Source organism: Megalops cyprinoides, chromosome 2, assembly GCF_013368585.1.
Source record: "Megalops cyprinoides isolate fMegCyp1 chromosome 2, fMegCyp1.pri, whole genome shotgun sequence".
NCBI classification, from domain to species: domain Eukaryota; kingdom Metazoa; phylum Chordata; class Actinopteri; order Elopiformes; family Megalopidae; genus Megalops; species Megalops cyprinoides.
The window spans coordinates 18,298,721-18,320,153 of record NC_050584.1 but is presented as its reverse complement, the minus strand read 5'-3'; the positions used below and the strand labels follow the sequence as shown (position 1 = coordinate 18,320,153).

General features: G+C 42.3%; 1 protein-coding gene across 2 annotated transcripts; it reads left to right on the top strand.

Moving 5' to 3' along the window:
- The first annotated feature begins 2,068 nt into the window (after positions 1-2,068).
- Positions 2,069-20,808, top strand: LOC118773288 (clavesin-1-like). Of its 2 annotated transcripts, none has more exons than XM_036522152.1 (6): positions 2,069-2,245; positions 3,591-4,137; positions 7,601-7,775; positions 11,976-12,086; positions 13,803-14,035; positions 20,454-20,808. In XM_036522152.1, exons 2-6 carry the CDS (start codon positions 3,737-3,739, stop codon positions 20,536-20,538), a joined length of 1,005 nt encoding a protein of 334 aa, XP_036378045.1. In that variant the 5' UTR covers positions 2,069-2,245; positions 3,591-3,736; the 3' UTR covers positions 20,539-20,808. The 2 variants fall into 2 exon arrangements, with proteins under 2 accessions (XP_036378045.1, XP_036378044.1); XM_036522151.1 differs by having other exon boundaries at positions 2,069-2,750.
- The last annotated feature ends 625 nt before the right edge of the window (positions 20,809-21,433 follow it).

The following is a 21,433-nucleotide window of genomic DNA, read 5'->3' as shown; positions in this document are numbered from 1 at the left end:
GTCTGTGATTAGAACTGCACTTTATCCTCCATGCTTCACATAGTTACACACTGAATGTCTCAAATCAATAGCCCACCCACTAGTCAAATTCCAGCCACTATAGATTAAAAATTCAGCAGAGCACCGTACTACAGCATAATCCCGCAATTGGAGTCATGTCATGAAAAAGTGATCAGTGCATAGTCATGAGCCAGGACATTGGGAGGCAGCCCACAGACAACTTGTTATGGTACACCCTTAGGGTTTCCCTAATGAGCTTTTGTATCCGTTATCAGTCAAACAGCAAGTGATCTTGATTTCTGATTGAGATAGCTGTAGTCATGTTGAGAAGGTTTGAGAATTCAGTGTATCTAAACAGGATTCTGCATTTTTTCATTAATGATTTTCAGTTCAAATACTTATGTAATATTCAGTGTTAGCAGTAGCCACACTGAGCTGGCCAAGCCTTTGATTGTGTTTGTACTTGAAGACTCAGCTGTTTCAAAAAGTTCTCATATTGCATTCTTACCCTATTTTTAACCCTATTTCTTATTTCTGATCATAGATTCCAATCAATTGCAAACACAGCAATTGGAACTGTGAGGTGATGCACAATACTGGATCTATTTTGTCCTCTTGTGTGTTAAGTTCCTTTCAAGCCATCATGTCCACCCACTAGAGCTGAACGAGCAGGTAATGAACAGCATCCATGCCCTATTCATCTGAGTCAGTGGTGTGGGGAACAGATGGTCAATCAGGGCATTGTGATCTGTGCTCTCTGTTTTTTCCTGGGGGTGAGTCAAGGGACCCATAGGTAAATGAGCAGTATTTCTTTGCACATTTGAATAAAACCCAGCATAAATCTTTTCCTCCTGGACAGACAGTATCTCCCATTTAATTAATAAGGTCATGAAATTTTCTGCTTTAATACCAGTCATGCCCACCCCAGCAAGCAAAGCTTTGGACCACATCTCATTTGACCTCTTTCTTGCTTGTAAACTATAACTCACAGTTTTTTGAAATACACAGGAAATAACACACACACACACACTATATATATATATAATGTTTGTAAAAGTGTATGTAAAAAGTATGAATGTGTATGTAAAAGTTTCTAAAATAATACTACCAATGTGAACCAATATACTGTAATCTTATTAGTATTAATAGTATTATTGTAATTTTAGTATTAGTATTAATTGTGCAGTAAACGTATATATAGTGCGTTTATTGCACAATTAAAACTAATAGATTCAGAGTCAAATTAAAAACTGGCCAATTGCCCAAAGGTATAATAATGATTAATAATTAAAAACTTTATCCTTGCTTTGATTTCGTGCCCTCCTGGGAGTAGATTAGTTGTCCTGTATAATTACACCTTGTTCTCGTTTTCTTACGTGTGATCGGACAGATCATTAAGCATGTGCACAGATCAACTGACGCACCACACGTTTGCAGCCTGTTAATATTGTTGCTATTGCCTGTTAATATTGTTGCTGTTGTTGCCTGTTAATATTGTAAATATTGATAGTTTTTTATTATTATTATTTTTACCATGAACATAAACACAAGTCTGACTGTGGAGGGGACACAGACATACATTTCTGTTTTACATTTCATTTCTTGATTTTTGTTTTCGGGCATGCTTTCTACATGAATTACATTTTACATGAGTTTTTCTCCATTACGTCTGTGGGCCACAAATGTCAGTCGAAACTACACGTTATCATTTACTTCAGTTGGTAAAATTAGAGAATGTCTTCAGTTTTAACATACTGATACCGTGTATGATACCACGATTATATCTATGTAACACACTCTTACCAGGTGTGACAAGCTGCACGGGGAAAAAAAAACCATGTAAATTCTGTCTGCAATGAATATCATGGCGTTCATATATTCTATAGATCCAATAGCTTATAGGCACTTTACTCGTTTAACTCACACGTTTTGTTCATTTTGGTAAAAAAAAATCTATTTTCATTTTACAGTTGGGCCAAATACTGCAAAGTAAAAATAATAAAAATCGATTGTCTTTGAACATCCTTAGGACCTATAAAAATGTGACACCGAACGGGCGGACTGAATGAGCACAGAACACGCCTTCTGGTTCTCTGAATCGCGTTTGAGAGGTTTGTCGTATCCTGTATCGTCGCCGGAAAGCTAGCTTCAAAGAATCGAATCATTATTTTCTGCGTCGTAAAATGGAAATCTGGTTTTGATACTATAAGGAGAAAAGACACACACACATGCGTTGAACTGAAAGGTAAGAATCCATTTTAGAACGGAGACAGTATCACACCATTGCAGCAGACGGTGTTCGGCTCGAGGGTTCTCCAGTACCCCTCTGCCTGGACAGTTCACAGCGGAGCTCCATCTGCAACTCTTCCATCTTCCTCATCCTCACACCTTCCATCCCGGCTTCATCCTGCTGAGCCCGCTCATTGACACCGCCTTTTTTCCTTTTTGTGGGTCGCTTTTCCCCCCAAGCCCTTCACACCATGTTAATGTACTTTAAACGCGATGGTCTCCTCTGGGGTGGACCCATTCAGATATAGCAGACACACAACGGAATACAAAGAAAAGTTGTTGCATTGCAAGAGGCGCCTTCATAGGATGCTCAAGCCTTCCATTCAAATCGAACTGCTTTATTTTCTTGCCCTGCCTTGTTTATAGACGGCAGATGGCCAACTGCTCGCTGTATCTGCAATTCGAAAATGTGTTTGAACTACTGGACACCTAGCAGCTAGGGAAAGGACTCAGAATTGATAGTAAGTATTCCACTGCATACTACTCTGTGATATTTATCTACTCGCCGTTGTTTCATTAAAATATAAAAGTCTTTATTTTAGGTTTGATCGTTGTACAGCACCAAAATGTACAAGCAAATCCATAGTAAAATGAGCAGATTTTTGGAGGGCTTTGGGCGCATTACATCTTTAAATGCCAAAGAACTGTTTTCTGTATGAAAATTCAACATTTTTGCACGTGACACACTGATATGCGGTCTTGAATCTTGCTCACAGGTGCATAAATCATTTCTTCTCAAATGCATGAATCATTTCTCAAAACGTTGTACCCGTGATGGATGTTGTATAGATAGCGGTACGTGTTTTGGGCGATTGAGTTTTATTTCCTGTGCAGAATGTCAGAATGTACGGAACACTCAGTATGTCCGATTTGCCAAAGTAGACAGTATGGCAAAGCACCGTGTGAAGGATGCAGCTACTTAATTCTCTTTGTTACATATGTCACTGTAAACACGGTACAGTTCAACTATTAGCTTAGCCATTCGTTCCATATATGCATTTTACACAAAGAGTTATCAGTACATGGAATAGGTTGCCAGGTCATGTAGTTGAGGCAGAGACCCTTGCTGTGTTCAAGTCTAGACTTGATGCAGTTTTGGATACTCTTTAATTAAGAAATGGCGAGCTTAGTTGGGCCAAATGGCCTGTTCTCGTCATCATATGTTCTTATGTTCTTATGTTGAATTTGCTGTTTTGTATGAGGTGAAATTATTTACAAGTGGCTTGAATGAATCCCCATACACTAACGCATTCATGTTAATACCACTGTCTGGTACTTTCCACATCTCTTTCCCTTTTCAGGGTCGTGCATACAGCTCATTGCACATCCTTACTTGACCTCCTCGGGACAGCTGAAGCGGGATCTTTTCAACTATGCACAGAACCCTGGGCATATCTCAATATCACGTCGGCAACCCCTGTTACTGAAATCGCGAGCGTGGAACTCTATGAGGGACACGATGACCCATCTGCACGCCGGCCTGAGCTCCGAGACGACGGAGAAGGCTCGCCTGGAGCTGAACGAGAACCCGGACACTCTGCACCAGGACATCCAGCAAGTGAGGGACATGATCATCACGAGGCCCGACATCGGGTTCCTGCGCACCGACGACGACTTCATCCTGCGCTTCCTCAGAGCCCGCAAGTTCAACCAGATCGAGACGTTCAAGCTGCTGGCCCAGTACTTCCAGTACCGGCAGCAGAACCTGGACATGTTCCAGAGCTTCAAAGCCGACGACCCCGGGATCAAACGGGCGCTGATGGACGGGTTCCCTGGCGTCCTGGAGACCCCAGATCAGTACGGGAGGAAAATACTCATCCTTTTTGCGTCTAACTGGGACCAGAGTAGGTAAATATTTACAATGCGCTTTTCCTTTTTATATGTCATTTGAGTCCAATATAAGTGCTGAAGGTGGCACGTTAGTCATAAACTTAAGTAGACTCTAACACGGTGTCCTCAGCAAGATGCCATACACAGAACAAGGAGACATCTCCTTGTTCTGTGCTGGTACCTCCAGAGTAGCCTGTTCTCCTGTTAGTTCCTACTTGCACCTCAGGGGTCTCCCCACAAACTCTCCCTGAGGAAGTTGAACACAGTGCCCGTAAGACCTGGGCTGTGCTGTCAAAATGAGAATGATGTTTTCCCACTAAGGTTACCAAACAGCATTGAAACTCACACAGGATAAATTTTAATGCCATTTGTTTGCCTGTGTGGAAGCAAGCAAGAAAGTATTGCTTGATCATTGTAAGAAGTATAATACATGCAGTCACTTAACACTAAGGTCTGTTTCCTAACCCAGAGGCCTTCTGTGTAACCAGTCTAGTGCTAATATTATGCAGCAACGTGGTCAGGGAGAAGGATTTATAACCACAAAGTCATGGGACTTAGTCTCTAGTGGGACAATGCTGTGTCACTTTCAAGAAAGGTCCTTTAATTACAGCATTACAACCCATATATAAATGAGTAATGTGTAAAAATGCAAGACATGTAAATCACCCAAGATAGGTAAGAAAGTGGGGGCAGTGTATCATAGTGGTAAGGAGCACAGCTAATAACCAAAAGGTTGCTGCTTCAATTCCCCACTGGGGTACTGCCACTGTACAGCCACCTTTGGATACGGTACTAAACTCAGAATTGCCTCAGTAAATATCCAGCTGTGTAAGTGGATAACATGTAAAAGTTGTAATCTCTTTAAATCATTCTGCATAAGAGCATCTGCCAAATGACAACAACATAATGTAAAGAAAGTACATAATAATAATAATCCTAATAGTAATAACATCAACAATAAAATATTTGCTGTCAAACCCTGTAAAAATACTCTTCTCTCTAACAGAGAACAAACATATCCACACATAGCATATTGTATCGGAAATAGTAATCTTCAGAGATGTTAAATTCAGTATGTAGTCATGCAGGTTGTTTTAACATCTCAACCTATAGACCAGACCAGAGGGTCCACACTGAGTAAGAGCTAGAAGCCTGTGTGAGTAAGAATCAGTACAGGGCCCATGGGTCCCTATGGGAAAGCAGGGGAGGAGTGATTGCTGTAGATCAGGAGAGTGGAAATGTCTGTTCTCTCTCACAGCCCTGAGGGCAGGCATACATTATGCTTTTCAGATGCTAACCTCAAATCCCCAAACTACTCAGTGGGAGAAGGGAATTTGCAGCTATGGAGGAGGGGGCAGGGGGGTTCGCAGCAGAGGGTATGTTAAAAGACTTCTAGGGTGGCTGTAGGATGAAAGTAAAACCTATAGAAAGGTGTTTGGTCAGGTGGGCTACATCTGCACTGTAAACTATCCTTGGAAGTGTGGTTGGTGCAGGTGTCTTGAAGGTTTGTTTCAAATATATATACATTTTTGTTACCTTGTGTTACCTTTAACTTATGTTGAATGATTAATGTCAAGTAAGCTACTGATGAAACCTTGAAACACATATACACATATGCACCTAACTGTTCTTTTACATGGGAATTCATATACTTACATCTTTGGGAAGTATTAGCAAGAGATGAAGTGAGTTGCGTTTTTTGTTTTAGAATCTGTAATTCATTTTCAGTCAAACAAAGGTGCATGTGATGGCATCGCTGCTTTCTATCGTTTTTTCATCAAATGATGGGATAATTACCTTTAGAGTTGTCATGAGTCATGCCTCTACAATACCCTGTGATAATGGAGGCTGTCAAGTCTTTTGTCACATTTTGCTTCACTTGTTAGAAGTCTAACCACAAGCGTGTTTCTGAGGAAATAATGTTAGAAGTCTAACCAAAAGAGTTTTTCAGAGAGAATAATGTTAGAAGTCTAACCAAAAGCACTTCAGAGAGAATAAATCTAGAGTGCGGTATGGTGCCTAACTTGTTGATGTACCTTGTGTGCTGCTTTTTATTATTGCTTGCTTATGGCCTCTAAATGAAATAAGATTAACGTGTCCCTATGGGAATGAGAGAAGAGTGTCCTTCATTAGCTCAGAATGTCAGTGCATATGATTTAATATTCATTTGCAGAAAGCATGGAGTATTTATGCATTCAGCTAGGTGTCAGTCTCTGGACACCATCTCTATTTCCAAACTTAGAAACACTTTATGTGGTACTTGAGACATGGCTGACGCTACACTGACACAACTGACATTGTGATTATGTCTGTGAAGCAATTCTGAGTGCAAATGAGCTACGCAGTACTGATCCATCTAGAATATCTGAGCTGTGAGTACACAACCGTGTGCTTTACATGGGTTCATGCCAAATCTCAATGAAAACATGTGCACAGTAGAGTTAGTGCATATTACCAGTGGCTGAGTGAATCTGTGCCATCAGTAGCATCAGAGGGCTTGGAGGTCATGAAGAGAGATGCTGTTACATTACATTAGATTATTGTTATTTTAGCAGACGCTCTTACTCAGAACAGCTTACTAAAGTTACAGTTTTTACATATTATCCGTTTGTACAGCTGGACATTTACGGAGGCAATTGTGGGATGAGTACTTTGCCCAAGGGTACAACAGCTGTACCCCAGCTTGGAATCGAACCAGCAACCTTTTAGTTACAAGCCCTACTCCTTACCATGATGCTAGGCTGCCACCTTGTAGTGAAAACGTAAGGTGAGAGATTCCAGGTTTTGAGGTGGGGTTAGGGCTGGCTTTTAACAAAATTGGTTTAACTGGGAAATTGCCTTTCCACAGGGTTTACACTAGCGGTATTACCAGGCGGATGGATCACGACCCTCCATTCAGTTGATCCACTTAATTTCATTATGCGTTCGTTTGGCCATTCGCTGTGCCGCATCTGTTTAAACCCTTACTGGATTTACTTTGATTTGATTTCTAAACATGACTGTCAGCCTTCCCGCACTGTTTTCAGGATGACCTTGAGAGAACATCTTTAATGAATACTTCCCGCGTACTGATTGTTTCCCTTTTTCCCTTTCCCAACATCACATGGCTGGCCACTATTCACATGACTTTCTGGATATTTACATCTTTTTGAAAAAATGACAGTTATGTGAATTTTGTACTTGGTGAGAATAGTTAGCTTTGTAGCACAGTCATTGCACAGCGGTATCCTGGTGTGCGGTGCGCCTTGCATATGCCAAAATAATAAAACCATGCCTCTCACAGCAGGTGTGACTGTCCCCCCTATCAATTTCAATTATGGCCCCAATCTTTCCACTAAGACACTGCTGCAAGGGTAATGGTGGCAGATTGTTGTAATATCCAAGTGCCATCGCTATGATGAACTTTCTGCTTATACAGTAAATGTCAGTGATAGAGCATCACCAGGATAAATGCCCCACTCTCCGTCTGTCTCACCCGAAGGAACTCTTTCACCGACATCTTGCGGGCCATACTGCTGTCCCTGGAAGTCCTGATAGAAGACCCTGAGCTGCAGATTAACGGGTTCATCTTAATCATTGACTGGAGCAACTTCTCCTTCAAACAAGCCTCCAAGCTCACCCCCACCATACTCAAGCTCGCCATTGAAGGACTGCAGGTAGGAAGCACGGTAGTCATTCTTGTCAGCTCGTGAAGGAAGTCATCAACAGAATGTGTGCCTAATGAGTCCCAACAGCCCTTTGATTTATCTGATTTTTTTTTTTTTTGCCAGGAAGACAGACTTCAGCAAACCGCAAGGACTTAGTAAATGTAGTAAATGAAAACAGGTATCCCTCAGCTGAACATTTTAACTCCACTCTAAGATGCTCTGTGATAGCTCCTTGCACCTTGCTCCAGTGTGCATGTCAAGAAAGAGCACACTTCTGCCTGGAGTAAAAGTGGATAACGGCAGAGAACAAAAATAGAAAAAAGAATGATCTTGTTCATGCTCATTACACGATAAGGCTGTAAATCCACAAAAAATCAATAGACTAGTGCTCTTTTATTTTGCTAAGAGATTGTATTGAACCAAGTCTCAAAGCTGAGCAGTCTGTCAGCTTTTTTTTTTTTGTCAAAGCAACTGCTATCTTTGATCCAAAATCCTTAAGGTTTTAACCAGACTGCATGACCTGGCTATATTTCTCTCTGAAAGAGCTGCTCACATCCAAGTGAAACAATTTCAGTATCCAGCGTGTGTGCAATGTCCATGGCACAGGGTCCAACGGGCCCCTCTGCACTGCAGGAATTGCCTCTGCTTTGTTCCAAATTCTGAACGTGAATGGAACCATGCTAGCCCATCTCACGGTATGAGCAGATAAACAATACTTGACATTTCTGTTGAACCACCTTTACATATTGATGTAGCATCCTGTTGCTAAGTAACTGGCTCAAGTGGAGGGTTATGCGTGTTCAGATTTCCAACCCCGCGATATTCACAGTGTGCGGGATTGCTTTGTGACATTTGCTCAGAATAGATTATTAGGGTATGTTGACTGTAAATGTCACACTGTAAATTTATCTGAAGTCTTAAGCCTTATTAACAAAGGTGATTTCAAATAAAAATGGAAATTATTCTGCTTTACAATACAAGCTTGACATTGGCCTTTATCAATTCAAGAATTACTCTCTTGTTTTATGGGTAATAGAAATTACAGCATGGTAATTCTGATTTGACTCAGTGTCTTAGCAGAAAAAAACAGAATTAATATCTAAAAGAGTAAAGTTTATGTGAGAACTGTATATGGTAGAAGACTTTCTCAAGAAGTAATAATACAGATATTTTGACTCTTGGTAAAATCAGGATAACCTCTTCAACCCTGGTAAATGTCTCAAACTTTGCCCTGCAGAAAGATGAATTTAGTGAAATGAAGCATGTGTGAACAGAGGTAACTGCTTCATATTGAGAGTCTGTATTTTGTGGTTCACATAACCTTTCTTTAACCACATCTGTTAGACTGTCATCGGGCAATTGACCCATACAGACACTCTGTCCACACGCTCGCAACCTAAGTACAGGGTTTTGGTTAATGCTTTAGAAAAAAGAAAGAAAACTGGCTGAAGCAAAATATGATTCCTGCTTGTATGTTTTTAGCAGAATAAATGTGTATAAAAAGCTACAGAAGACTGACATGCCATCATAATCATCAGCAGTTACCAACACCACTGTCTTCATCATCGTTATTTCTCATCATCACATTACTTTTGAGTAGCAGACACTCGTGTCCAGAACGACTTTTTTAAACATGGTATCCATGTAAACAGTGGGATATTTACTAAGGCAGTTCAGTTTAAGTATATTACCCAGGGGTACAGCAGTGGCTCTCCTTGGAATAGAACCAGCAACCTTTGGGTTACAAGTCCACACCATACTGCTGCCATGTCATTGTCATCATCACTATCATCATTGTTGTCCTTGATCACATCTAAATGAGTTATAAATGTTAACAATTGTCATTGCTAGCCTGGGGTCAATTAGATTAAAATAACATAAGCACTGGTTTACTGGGACAGGGACAGCATTTAGGGCAACAAGCCAAGTTCACTTTTGCCCTGAGATGTAACATTTCCAACAGTTTAATTGGCCTTCAGGGTTTATATTCCTTCTGAAATTTACAGTGGCAAGTTAGGACATCACTTTCCTAATTATCGGCAAGGGTATTGAGCTGGAAGACTCACAGTTGAGTTACAGCTACACACCTTGCATCTCATCTGATTGGTGAACAGCAAGCTAGAGCTTTTAGATGTGGTTTGAACTTGGGCATGTTTGATACAGATGTGAATCACTGTTGGCAACCTGACCAAGTCTCATCAATTTTTGCAATTGCCGAAAATACACAGTGATGCATTGACACAAAAATAGTTGTATTCTCAATTACAAAAAATGGCATTACAGATAGATTTCTGTAGCAAATAAACAAAAACGGAAGCTAATGATTTTAGGGTTTAGGGTTTAGAGTCACCTCAGCTGTCCTTTCAGACACAAGTTATCCCAGTTGTTCAAAAAAAAAAAAAAAAAAACAGACAGCTCTCTAACCTTGATAAGTTCACAACCCCCGTTGCCTGTTGAGACATGAAGGCAATCATCCTCGCTGCCTGGGGTGGCTAGACAATCAGACAATCTGCGAGAGCCCCTGAACCTGCTTTTATAACATGAGGCTGTGGCCAAGACCGTGGGAGTTACCCAAAAATCTGAGGATGGTCATCTATGAAGGAAGAATACACACAGGATCGAATTCAGTTAAATCTGGAAAGTAACCAGTCTAAAGGCTGTTTCTACTTTAGAGCAAACCTATAGGCTTTTCTCAGAGGAGTGTGGTTTTTAAGCTTAGAATCAATCCACAGTGTGGGCACCAGCACAATTAAAGCTGACAGCTAAAAGTGTGTTTAGTATGACAAGCAAGTGTGCCTCCTGAATTTGTAAACATCTTGGAATATTTTTTATGGAACATATTATTCTATGTGATCTTTAGAGGACAGAAGGCCTCCTGGAGGTTACTATTAGGATGCAGGAATATTGCCCTCTTCGTTTCTTTACCAGTAGGGTGCAGAGAGGACATTGTGTTCTTTGTCTTGCTGCAATCAAAACATTCTGTGGACTGCCATGTATATGGTGTGGTACTACAGTACTTGCTGTGAGCAGGGACCAGTGAACTGCACCTCTGACAAGATACTCAATTAACCCACTGCACACAATCCATCTCTTTCACATGGGGACCAAGGCACACTCCTCTCTTGGCTCCAGAGCAGCAACGTCATCATCCATAGCAGACTCGTGTATGCAGTAATCTCCCTTTGGTATCTCGCTGCATTGTCACCGTGTTTCAAAATGAGCAGGATTTCAGCTTATGTAGTTTCACACAAATTAATTAAATTACTCCTTTCACAGCTGGATTGTGATAGAAAGGAATGAGGTGTGATGTTTGTTGAGCATTTGCTTGAATTAAAAACATGAGAATGCAATCTGTGCATGTTGCAGACTCTAAGAAAGCCCATCAGCATTAGTCATGTTTCTTTTTTTATAGAGAAAGTTCCATTAAATGACAGTCTAGGCTCCTCTGTACCGCAGCAGCTCAGCTCTTGCTGCAGGCTATGCTCCTGTCAGAAGCTTTTCGGCCTGCACGTCTGCAGTCACTTTGTGGCAGCTCTCCTCAAATAAGGAGTGGATGTCATGTTTTTCTCTTCCTGGCCCATCACCAACAAAGAAAAACACTCCATATGTGCAGTGGACTGTTGTTACGGGGGAGTGGAAGTCGGAGTAGATACTTCCAAAATGCACACAAAAGCAGCTTTGACAACTCAGTGACTGCTGGTTTTCTGCAGCTCTGTTGGTGGCAACAAAACTGAGTGGTTGATAGAGTGACTGACACGATTGCTTGAGTGGAATTGCTAATGGACCTTTCAACTCTGCTGCTGCATTTCATTGCCAGAACATATTAACCCCTGTATGATTCTTAATGTCTGTTTATTAGTTGGTTTCGAATACTTGTTGGGGCGGCAGTGTGGGTCAGTGGTTAAGAAGCAGGACTCGTAACTGAAAGGTTACCAGTTCAATTCCCCACTGGGGTGCCTTTGGACAAGGTACTTAACCCACAATTGCCTCAGTAAATATCAAGCTGTATAAATGGATAACACTGTAAAAAAAAAAAAAAAAACTACAACTGATGTAAGAAGCTCTGGATAAGAGTGTCTGCTAAAGACTTGTAATCTAAAGACCAGTAATGTTAAGGTATAGTACAGGTCTGCATGGTTCTACCATAGTGCTGCACAGTTTGATGACTGGCTATAACCAGACTGCTTTCTTGTCTTCTTGTGCTCTCAGGACAGCTTCCCTGCTCGATTTGGTGGAATCCATTTCGTCAACCAGCCATGGTACATTCATGCTTTGTACACAATAATCAAGCCCTTCCTCAAAGACAAGACCAGGAAACGGGTAGTTACCATTTATCTATCTCACAAACCCTTACTTACGGTCTCTCTCTTTCTCATGCTCACTCACATTCTGTCACAACCAGGGCTTGCTGCCCAGATCTCCATACCTTATTATGATCAGATAGGGCACTCCCAGCCTCGTTCTTACAAAGACAAAGAACTGGGAAGAAAGAGGTGAAGGCACGCTGAGGATGAGGAAAATCATTAGATGAAGTGTTGAGGAAAAAAAAAGTATTTTCCACCTGGAAATATTTGTGTGTGTCTATGCATGTGCGGCTTCTGAGTTGATAATTGGGAACAAAAAAATAACTGAACATTATATAGGGGTTGTAACGGTACGCAAAAGACACGGTTCGGTACTTACCTCGGTTTTGAAGTCAGGGTTCGGTACGTTTTCGGTACAAGTGAAAAAAAGACATGCCAAACATGAATTTTTTTTTCATTTATTATGAATTGTAACTTGTAAAACTTGTAAACATATAAACCTGTACAAACTTGTAAACAGTGGCAAACTGGCCATAATTTCCTGAACACATAAGGAATGCGCATAAAGGCAAACACCTATGCCGTTTGTTATTGCTTTTGCCCGATCTAAATTAGCAGGGAGAGGTTGCTTAAATGCCACGAGGAGCAGTGTTTGCACTCCACTCTGTTTTTTCCTTGTACCGGTGATATTCACATTGAGATGATGCCGTCTCAAATGAGTAATCATGTTCGACGTACTGCCAGCAACATACCTGATTTCAGTTGAACAATGCCGGCACGCTGCCTTTGTCTTATCCACATGTCTTTGCTCATTGCTTCTGTAGTTCGCTGGAAAACCGAAATGTTCCCAAACAGGAGACCTGAAGGATACGGGAGGGTCCTCAAGCGCTGGCTTTGTGGCCACTGTACTTACGAGACTGCATCACTGAACATATGCTAATTCAGTTGCTAAGTTACGGCTCTGTTATGGAATCAGAGAGGAAACTGAGTTTTTAATTTCAGTTCGGCACACAGAAATGTAGAAGAGAGGGCACACTGTATCTTGTCAAGTATCACTTTATTCGCTAACGTTTTCGGTCGACTGACCATCAGAGCATGAAAAAGTTATGCACATAACGTGTATGATTAAAGCTGGACTATATTCACTCGGATCAGGACGCGCACCAAACCGAACGCCCTTTACCGAACGGTACGGTACAAATACGTGTACCGTTACACCACTATTAAATAGAATAATCATTTTGTGATTTACATGTGTTATATATGAAAAATGAGTTTTGTTACATTAGTAATGTAATGAGAGCTCAACAGGCTGCATCTGCAGTGGTAGCAGTGGATTGGGGTTGGGGTTGGGGGCGGGGGGAACTGCGACACCCACGAGACCATGGATGTTTGTATTGCCATGGATCGCCGTTTCAGTCTCTGTCTCAGAACCGTTACACCCCTACTGAACAATAGCAAGCTCAGAGTACAGTGATAGAATCACATTGCAGATCTTATAGACATACAATAACAACATTCTGTATAATAATATTATTCTGTATAATAATATACATATGATGACCTTGCAAAAGCCATTTTATTTCTACTGCTCTGTTCTGTTCTGTTTAGACTGAGTTTAAGGATGCTTCATCTCACAGCAGTACACGATCAACAGTGCAATTTATGTATCAAATCAAATGAAAATGTATCCACGTAGTCACAAAATCACCTGTTTCTTTCCTACCCACAGATTTTTCTTCATGGAAACAATCTGAATAGTTTACACCAGCTGATTTACCCAGAATGCTTGCCATCTGAGTTTGGCGGAACACTGCCCCCCTACGACATGGGCATGTGGGCTCGGACATTGTTAGGCCCGGACTATAATGATGAGACCGAATACACGCACACGTACGACGCGCTTCACGTGAAGGAGGCTCTTGGAATCTCTGAGAAAGAGTGTTCCGATAAACTTATGAAAAGGTAAGACATTTTTAACTTAATAGGCACAGGTCACACTGACTCCTTGACAGAACCTCAGCACACCATGGAGTCTGGATAGAGGCAGAAGCATTCCCCATTGCCACTTGGAATACATTTTGATCTCGCATCCACCAACCCACTAATATGTGCTCTCACAAATAAATGGCAGTAGGCTTCTGGCTAACCTTGTTTCTACAGGGAAAACTTAATCCTCTCCTCTGCCTTCATGTCCCCTCTAAAGGGATTTTTGATCACTCTCATGGCAACAGCACTTTATTCAGTTTATGCCATAGACTAAATTGAAGCCAAGCTTCAGTTTTCCTGAGCAAGATTTATATAATTTACATACTGCATCGTGGATGGTACAGTCTTATTAAGTGCTCTCAGCTGTGGCTGAAATTATGATAGGTTTGAATTGATGTATTGTAGCTGCTGAGAGACATTGTTATGTCTTGATGGTTTCCTTTTATGGAAGTTGTTGGTTGCATTATTCCCAGGTGAGGAGATGAAGGGATGGCTGTTTTAATGGCCACACTTCCTCAGCTACTCCCAGACATTAAGTTCAGAGGTCTTACGGGCAAAGTTTCATCAGAAAAACCTCAACATTGGAAATGAAGAGAGAATATGGTTCTCTTAACTGAGCTGTGTTTCAGGATTTTTTTTTTAAATGCTGCCAGCTAAACAAGACCTCCTGCCATTATATGAAGTGTCTGTCTACAGAGGCCTGAATAATCAGTTACAATCTGGACGGCAACCTGTGGTGATTATTATTAGGTAGCAGTATGGTGTAGTGGTAAGGAGTAAGGCTCATAACTCATAGGGTGCCGGCGTGATTCCCTGGTGGACTACTGCTGTGATACCCTTGGGCAATGCACTTAACTTGAATTACCTCATAAATATCCAAATGTAAAAGTAAATAACATGGAAAAATATGTGAGATGCTCTGGATAAGAATATCTGCCAAGCAAATGTTTCTTTTTCTATTTTTGCTGTTGTCCTCGAGTCATTTCTCTGTCTTCCACAAAATTACCTGGGATCAGAGCCTCCTGACATATTATAGATGTACATCTGAGCAAAAAGAATCCGTAAACCCGCCTTTATATTTAGAAACAGTTATTTGGTGCAAGCAGTCCCAGCTGTTTTTCTCACTGTCTCCGTTTCGCCTGCTGACACAGACCTACTGTGGCCCTTTTCTTGCAATCAATTTTCCTCTCCCCCGACAAAAAGAACTCCAGGCTTTCTCTCCATGAAAGAGGATGAAGAAAGACAGATGGATACAGAGCTGTTTGACAAGCTGAGGCTGCTTCTTGGGTCAACACCAAATCACACAATATAATAAAAGATGATTTAACGAGACCGAAGAAACTTTAATAGTCAATACTTGTGAATACAGCATTCTCTGTCATAGTTATTAATTTGAAAATATTGTGAAATATGTGATGTATATATACATCTTTTTTTAGGAGCTACTGTAATAGTCCCCAGTAGGACATGTTGACATCACCTACTACACAATTGTGGAGCAGACAGAATAATTTATTGTGGAAAGAATTTGTGCAAATGACCGTGCTGTTAGCTGGCTAAAATGAGGGATGATGTCAGACTCATAAAAGCTCAAGGAGCTTCTACATTAGAAACAGTCGCTATGGAGGGGGGGGGGGGGGGGGGGGTGTTATACTGCATGTTTGAGAATTTTTTTGACACAGGCCCTATCATGTGTGTCACATTTGAGGCCTGCAGAGTGATCCTGTGTTTGAGTTCAGGGGTTCTGATGTCTAGTCGCAGTGGGCTGAGAACGCCCATGCAGAATCAGCGATGCGGGAGGGGACAAGTGGAGCAGGACTTCCAGGATTCGGCACGATGCGTGACCCCTGTAGCCGAATGACTCACTGTGCAATCAACAGGGAGCCATGGACGGGCAGGTCTCTGGAGACTCCTCCCTCAGAATCGATTTAATTAAAATAAAGAAAAAAAAACACACATCAGAGACTAACCTCCAGAGACTGTAGCATCTTATTAAATCCTGTGGATCAGCAAGGATACCCCCCCTCCCCTCCCCCCCCACCTCTTTTTGTCCCTGCTTTCACTAATTAGTGTCTGACCCCATGATGCCTCAGCAGCTGCTGAGGGTAAATGAATGGGGGATCATGAAAAAAGAGTGACAGCAGATATCACCCATCCATCCCTGTGTAAAGTAGAAAGGAAGCAGCAGCACATGTTGGGATGACACACAGAGCACGCAATCACTATTACAGTTCAGCAGCTTTGGAAGTTAACATTTATTTACATGTATTCATTTGGGAAATGCTTTTATACAAAGCGACTTCAAAGGGAGGCAGCATGCAACACAGGCAAAAACCGTAGAAGGAGTCACAATATCAGAAGCTCTGCATGACCACGTTTCAGTTGCTGGCCAGACAAGGTACAAGCTAGCTGGGATAGACACAAGTGCGTTAAACAACGAACAACAAGTTTGAAGTTTGGGACATTATAAATAGGCTGTAGCGATTCAGGTGATCAGGTGAGCGCGGAAGAGCTGTGTCTTCAGATTAAATGCTGTCAGTATCTTACCTCAGTTAATTAGCAGTAGACTGTGCATCGGCGGAGAGATGCTTGCTGTCGCGGGCACAGAGCCGCAGGCGTTGGCCATCAGCGGGTCAAGAAGGGTGACAGCTGGAGCGAGGGGGGGGGGGGGTGGCTACACATCTGGAGCCCCCCGTGCCCTTCAAGCTCCAGTGAAATGACTTCCTCCGCACATCCAAAAACAAGGCTGAGGACAATTGCTTCTGACAGCACTGTACGGCAATCAAACCGCACGTACCAATGCGCGTAAGAAGGGATCGTCTGTGCTAGCAAACTTTATTTTGTCATTTTTTTTTTTTTATGGACAGATGCAGATGCAACAGACGCTGATGCGTGCCTTTTCTCTGCTCGGTGTTGCACGTGCGGCTCCGTGAAAGCTCACAGTCTCAGGGGCCCACAGCGGTGAGCTGTTTTATCTGGCTGGTGTTGCGGGGTGACGCTGGGGGAGAATTACTACTCCGGTTGGTTCTCTCACTGAGAATTGTCTTAGCAGGATCTGTTTTCATCTGGCTTTGCACGGTTTTAATCGGTGCTCAGCCTTAGAAGTGGAAGGAGTATGCCAGAAATTAGTACACTCTGTAAGCTCCTTGCTGGGCAAAGCTGGATAAAGCAACAAAATGTGGGAGATTAGTGCAGCTGCACCGCGCAGCAGGGCTTTATGTCAGAGTTGTGTCATTTAACTGTACGTTGAATTACCCATCTATAAAAGAATGTACACAGAAGTCTCCTCTTTCTCAGTTCAGGTTGCATAGAAGGCTCCCTCTGTGTCAGCTGAAGGCAGAAACAGCTTTCAGGGTCCCGCCGTGACACCGACACCCACATGTTTCATTTACTTGCAGGCCATGTAGGTTGACATTAACTGCAGTGTAGTATAATTGTTCAGGAGCTGGGCTTGTAATGAGAAGGTTGTCGGTGTGCACCTCAGGCGTTTACTTGACTTGTTTCAATAAGTATCCAGCGGTGTACATGGATAAACTGCTAACATAAATCCCCTACAGAAGGGCATGTGCTAGGCTAAGTAAAATAAAAGGAGTCCATCAGTAGCCAAATGTAGCATGGCTCCATCCCCAGATCACAATTACATCCTGTATCTGTCTCCACACCAACTTCACATCCTGTATTCATCTCCAGAGCACTTTGCATTAGTGGCTGGACAGACACACTGTGCTGTCTTGATGGCAGAGCTAACTGTATGTTCTGAGGGAGCAGAAAGGAAGAAAGGTAACATCACTTGCACACAAACCCAAAGGAGCTGCTTTGTTATGAGTCTTCTCTGCAGAGCAAAGTGCTTCCCTTCAGAATGGAAAAGGGTGAGCTGATGTCAGAGGCCACACAGCATTACAGGTTTGAAACTGACTTAAATAAGGGGGGGGGGGGGGGGGGGGGGGGGGGGGGGTGCGGTCTCTCTCTCTCTCTCTCTCTCTCTCTCTCTCTCTCTCTCTCTCACAGCACCGTGACTCTCTGCCACAGATCTGACAGCAGGACCAGCTGGGCTGTGCTTTAACCTAATCCATTCTCTCTCTTCAAAATTGCTTTTTAAAACGGAGTTGGGATCTTCCTGTCTTGGGTTTTGGGTTTGGGTTTGTTTTCATCGCTCCCTGAAATTGTTCAGAATTCAGCACAGATGGCATATCTATTTCAGAATATTGTTTATCTCTCAGTCACAGCCTGTGCTGCTGCTGAACCTTTGAGTTTCTGCCAGTTCCTGTAAATTATAAATGCCAGTGCATTATATTGACACATGACAATTGGATTTGACCTTAGTCAAGGCCAGAGAAAGAGCAGAGCTTCTTGCAAAGATCTCAGCAATCGGGGCTTTGGTTCTGAGACTGCCAAAGTCACCTGTTCGTCAGGATTTTAATTGGCTTTGAAGTGATACAGCAGTCTAAGATCTCTTTGGGGTTGAAAATCTCAGGAGCATATATTAGGTACTGTGATCTTCTTACATCCAGTGGTTTGTTTTAACAGAGGGAAACATCTTATCTCCAGAATGTTGTATCGATATGGTTAAGTAGCAGACATGATTAACACTCTTTGTTCACATTGCACAGATGCACAAAACACATCCATGGCAAAAAAGTAGGGAGTGGGGAGGTGTCAGTCCACTAGCCATCATTAGAGATGGCTGCGACAAACTCCTTAACCACAGTGTCTCTAAACAAAGACGTTCTGCACTCTCCAGTAATAAGGCTGCCAGTGACCTTCGGTGAGCTGCTCCTCCTATTAGGATGAATTTCTCTCATCACCCTGAAGTACAGCGCCAGTGGAACTTGCAGAAATGCATCATTCACTGTGGGCTCTGGGCTGTTTTTTTATTTTTCATTATTTATTATGGATAGAGTGAATTCCAGTGATCACAGTCAGCTATTTCAAATGGCATTACCCTTCAAATCCGTTGGAGCGGGTGGCCAGGCACGCGCGCGGCCATGAAGCGGCTCTGTTTCATCTTCTGCCGTTTCCTCTGTTAGATCTGCTGCTGACTCCGCAAGTCTTCCGCACTGTTGTCATCCTCCAGACTCCCTGATCAGTTTGTACGTCGCCCTTATCTCTGGCAGGAACCGGAGGGAGCCTAAATGCTGTTTCAGCCTGGCAGGCTTTGCGGGCCTTATCACAGTGCTGGAAGGCATGCTGATTGCATGGGCTCTGAGCTCCGGCCCTCTGAGGCAGCTTTAGCATGATGCTGGCATAGGTAAATCCAGCTGGCGCTTTTAATGACAAAGATTAGCATATAGCTAGATGGTGCACTGCAGTTCTCAAAGACTTCTCCTTGAGGTGATGCCGGGATGTGCAGTATAGGCCACTTTTTAAACAATGAGGTAAAATGTTGAGACTGAAATATGGAAGATGACTGATGTGGCATACAAGTCCACCCATCACAATCGCTTTGATAGCTGTGATTTCGCATCATGTGTCCATTCCAGAATCACGTTGAGTTAGTGATTTTCCGTTGAGTTAGTGATTTACTGTAGAGCAGTTGATCCGTGATCCGTGATCCTGGATTTCTGTCCTAGTATTAGGTATCACCTATCAATCAATGTGACAGCAACCAGACTAAATGGGATGATCGCATAGTAGGGAGAAAGTCATATTCACCCATTGTGTGATGTTATTATGGCATTTAGCAGGCGGTCTTGACCAGAGTGACTTACATAGGTTACAGTTTTTTTTTTTTTTACATGTTACCCATTTATACAGCTGGGTATTTACTGAGGCAATGCTGGGATAAGTACTTTGCCCAAAGGTACAGCAGCAGCTCCCCAGTGGGGAATTGAACTGGCAACCTTTTGGTTATGAGTTCTGTTCCTTATCACTCTGCTACACTACTTCCTGTGGTGACAGCTTTAGAAAACTCCATAGATTGTAATGGAACTTGACTGCTTTCTAAGCCCAGCATAAATGGCATGTAGGTTTGGAAGCAGAAAGTAAGATATCATCCAATGGCTGTGTGGTTGAGGAGGCAAGCCTGATTCAAAGAGGGTGCAGGTGCAGTTCCCAGGTGGAGCACTGCCGTTGTACTGTACCCTTGAGAAAGGCGCTTAACCTGAATTACTCCTGTAAGTATCCAGCTGTAAAATATCAATTGCATGTAAAAAAAAATGTAAGTTTTGTAAATGTAAGCTTGGATAGCAGGGCCTGCAAGGAAAATATATCATAATGAAAGGGGGAAAGAACTGTTGGCGGAGTGATTTACATGAACATGATCTCAGATTCAGACACAGGGGAACTGTATAGCTCACAAAGACACGCATAGCCTAACACCAGAATCGATGCAGGTGAGGCGAAAGGGACATAGGGAAGCCACTGGAGCTCACGGCACCTGTGATGTCCCCTCCAGGTCACAGTCAGTGGTGGAGCCCGGGACACTGCGGCACCAGGACCGGGACGAGGACACCGCGCAGCCCCTGCTGGCTCTGGACTGAGCCAATCCCACGGGCGGCCAGCGGTAAGAGCGCGCGTCTGGGCCGCGCAATCACTCAGACTGGATCTGGACTCGCCATGCTCTATGCTTGCTTTTTTTATGGCAAATCCCATCAACTTCTGTTGCTAAGTTCAGCCGACAAAAAAAGATCACCGGACCATCTTTTTCTGCAATGAACAAGCAGCGCAGAAAAAAAAAAAATTTAGATTTGCAGCAATGGGTGGTCTTAACTGTGTGTGACTGTAAATGCTTCTTTTCTCTGACAGTCAAAAACTGACTGATTTCAAGGATTGTATATTTACTTTACTGGAGCTTGAACTACCGTGACCTCAGCAGTACAGATGTATAAAAGAAAATGTGGCATTTTGAAAAAGAATGTAAAGTGAAGATAAAATTTTTAATTTAAATGTATATTTAAAGTGTGTGTACAGACTCATTCATCCACATGAATGGAGGAACTACAAATATTGGTGACACAGTGATAATATTTGGTAGATGGTAGAGGTATCTGTTCTAATGTGAAGGTTGAAGTGTAAATCGGTATACTGCCAAAACTTTTTTTTAAATTGTATCCAATTAATTTGTTTTAAATACAGCTTTTGCCATTGCTACCCATGATTAAATGATTTTGAGCTCTAAGACAGTACGATGGATGTTTCATTCTGGGATTTAGGTGTTATTTATTTTGCATCTGTTTGTTTCACGGTAACTTAATGCACATTGTTACAAGAGCTGTGAGACAGCTGTCATCATACAAAATTCTCATCGTCCCAAGAATTGATTGCTTGCTGTGAATGATGATTAAGAGGAGATTTTTCAGAACAGGATATCAAACAGGATAAAGATGTATAAAAGGCACTTAACCCAGAATTGCCTCCACACATATCCAGCTGTAT

Coding starts and splice junctions, on each gene's coding strand:
- LOC118773288 (XM_036522152.1), top strand. CDS start 3,737: ATGAGGGACACGATGACCCATCTGCACGCCGGCCTGAGCTCCGAGACG. Junction 4,138..7,600: donor TCTAACTGGGACCAGAGTAG/GTAAATATTTAC, acceptor TCTCACCCGAAG/GAACTCTTTCACCGACATCT. Junction 12,087..13,802: donor AAGACAAGACCAGGAAACGG/GTAGTTACCATT, acceptor TCCTACCCACAG/ATTTTTCTTCATGGAAACAA.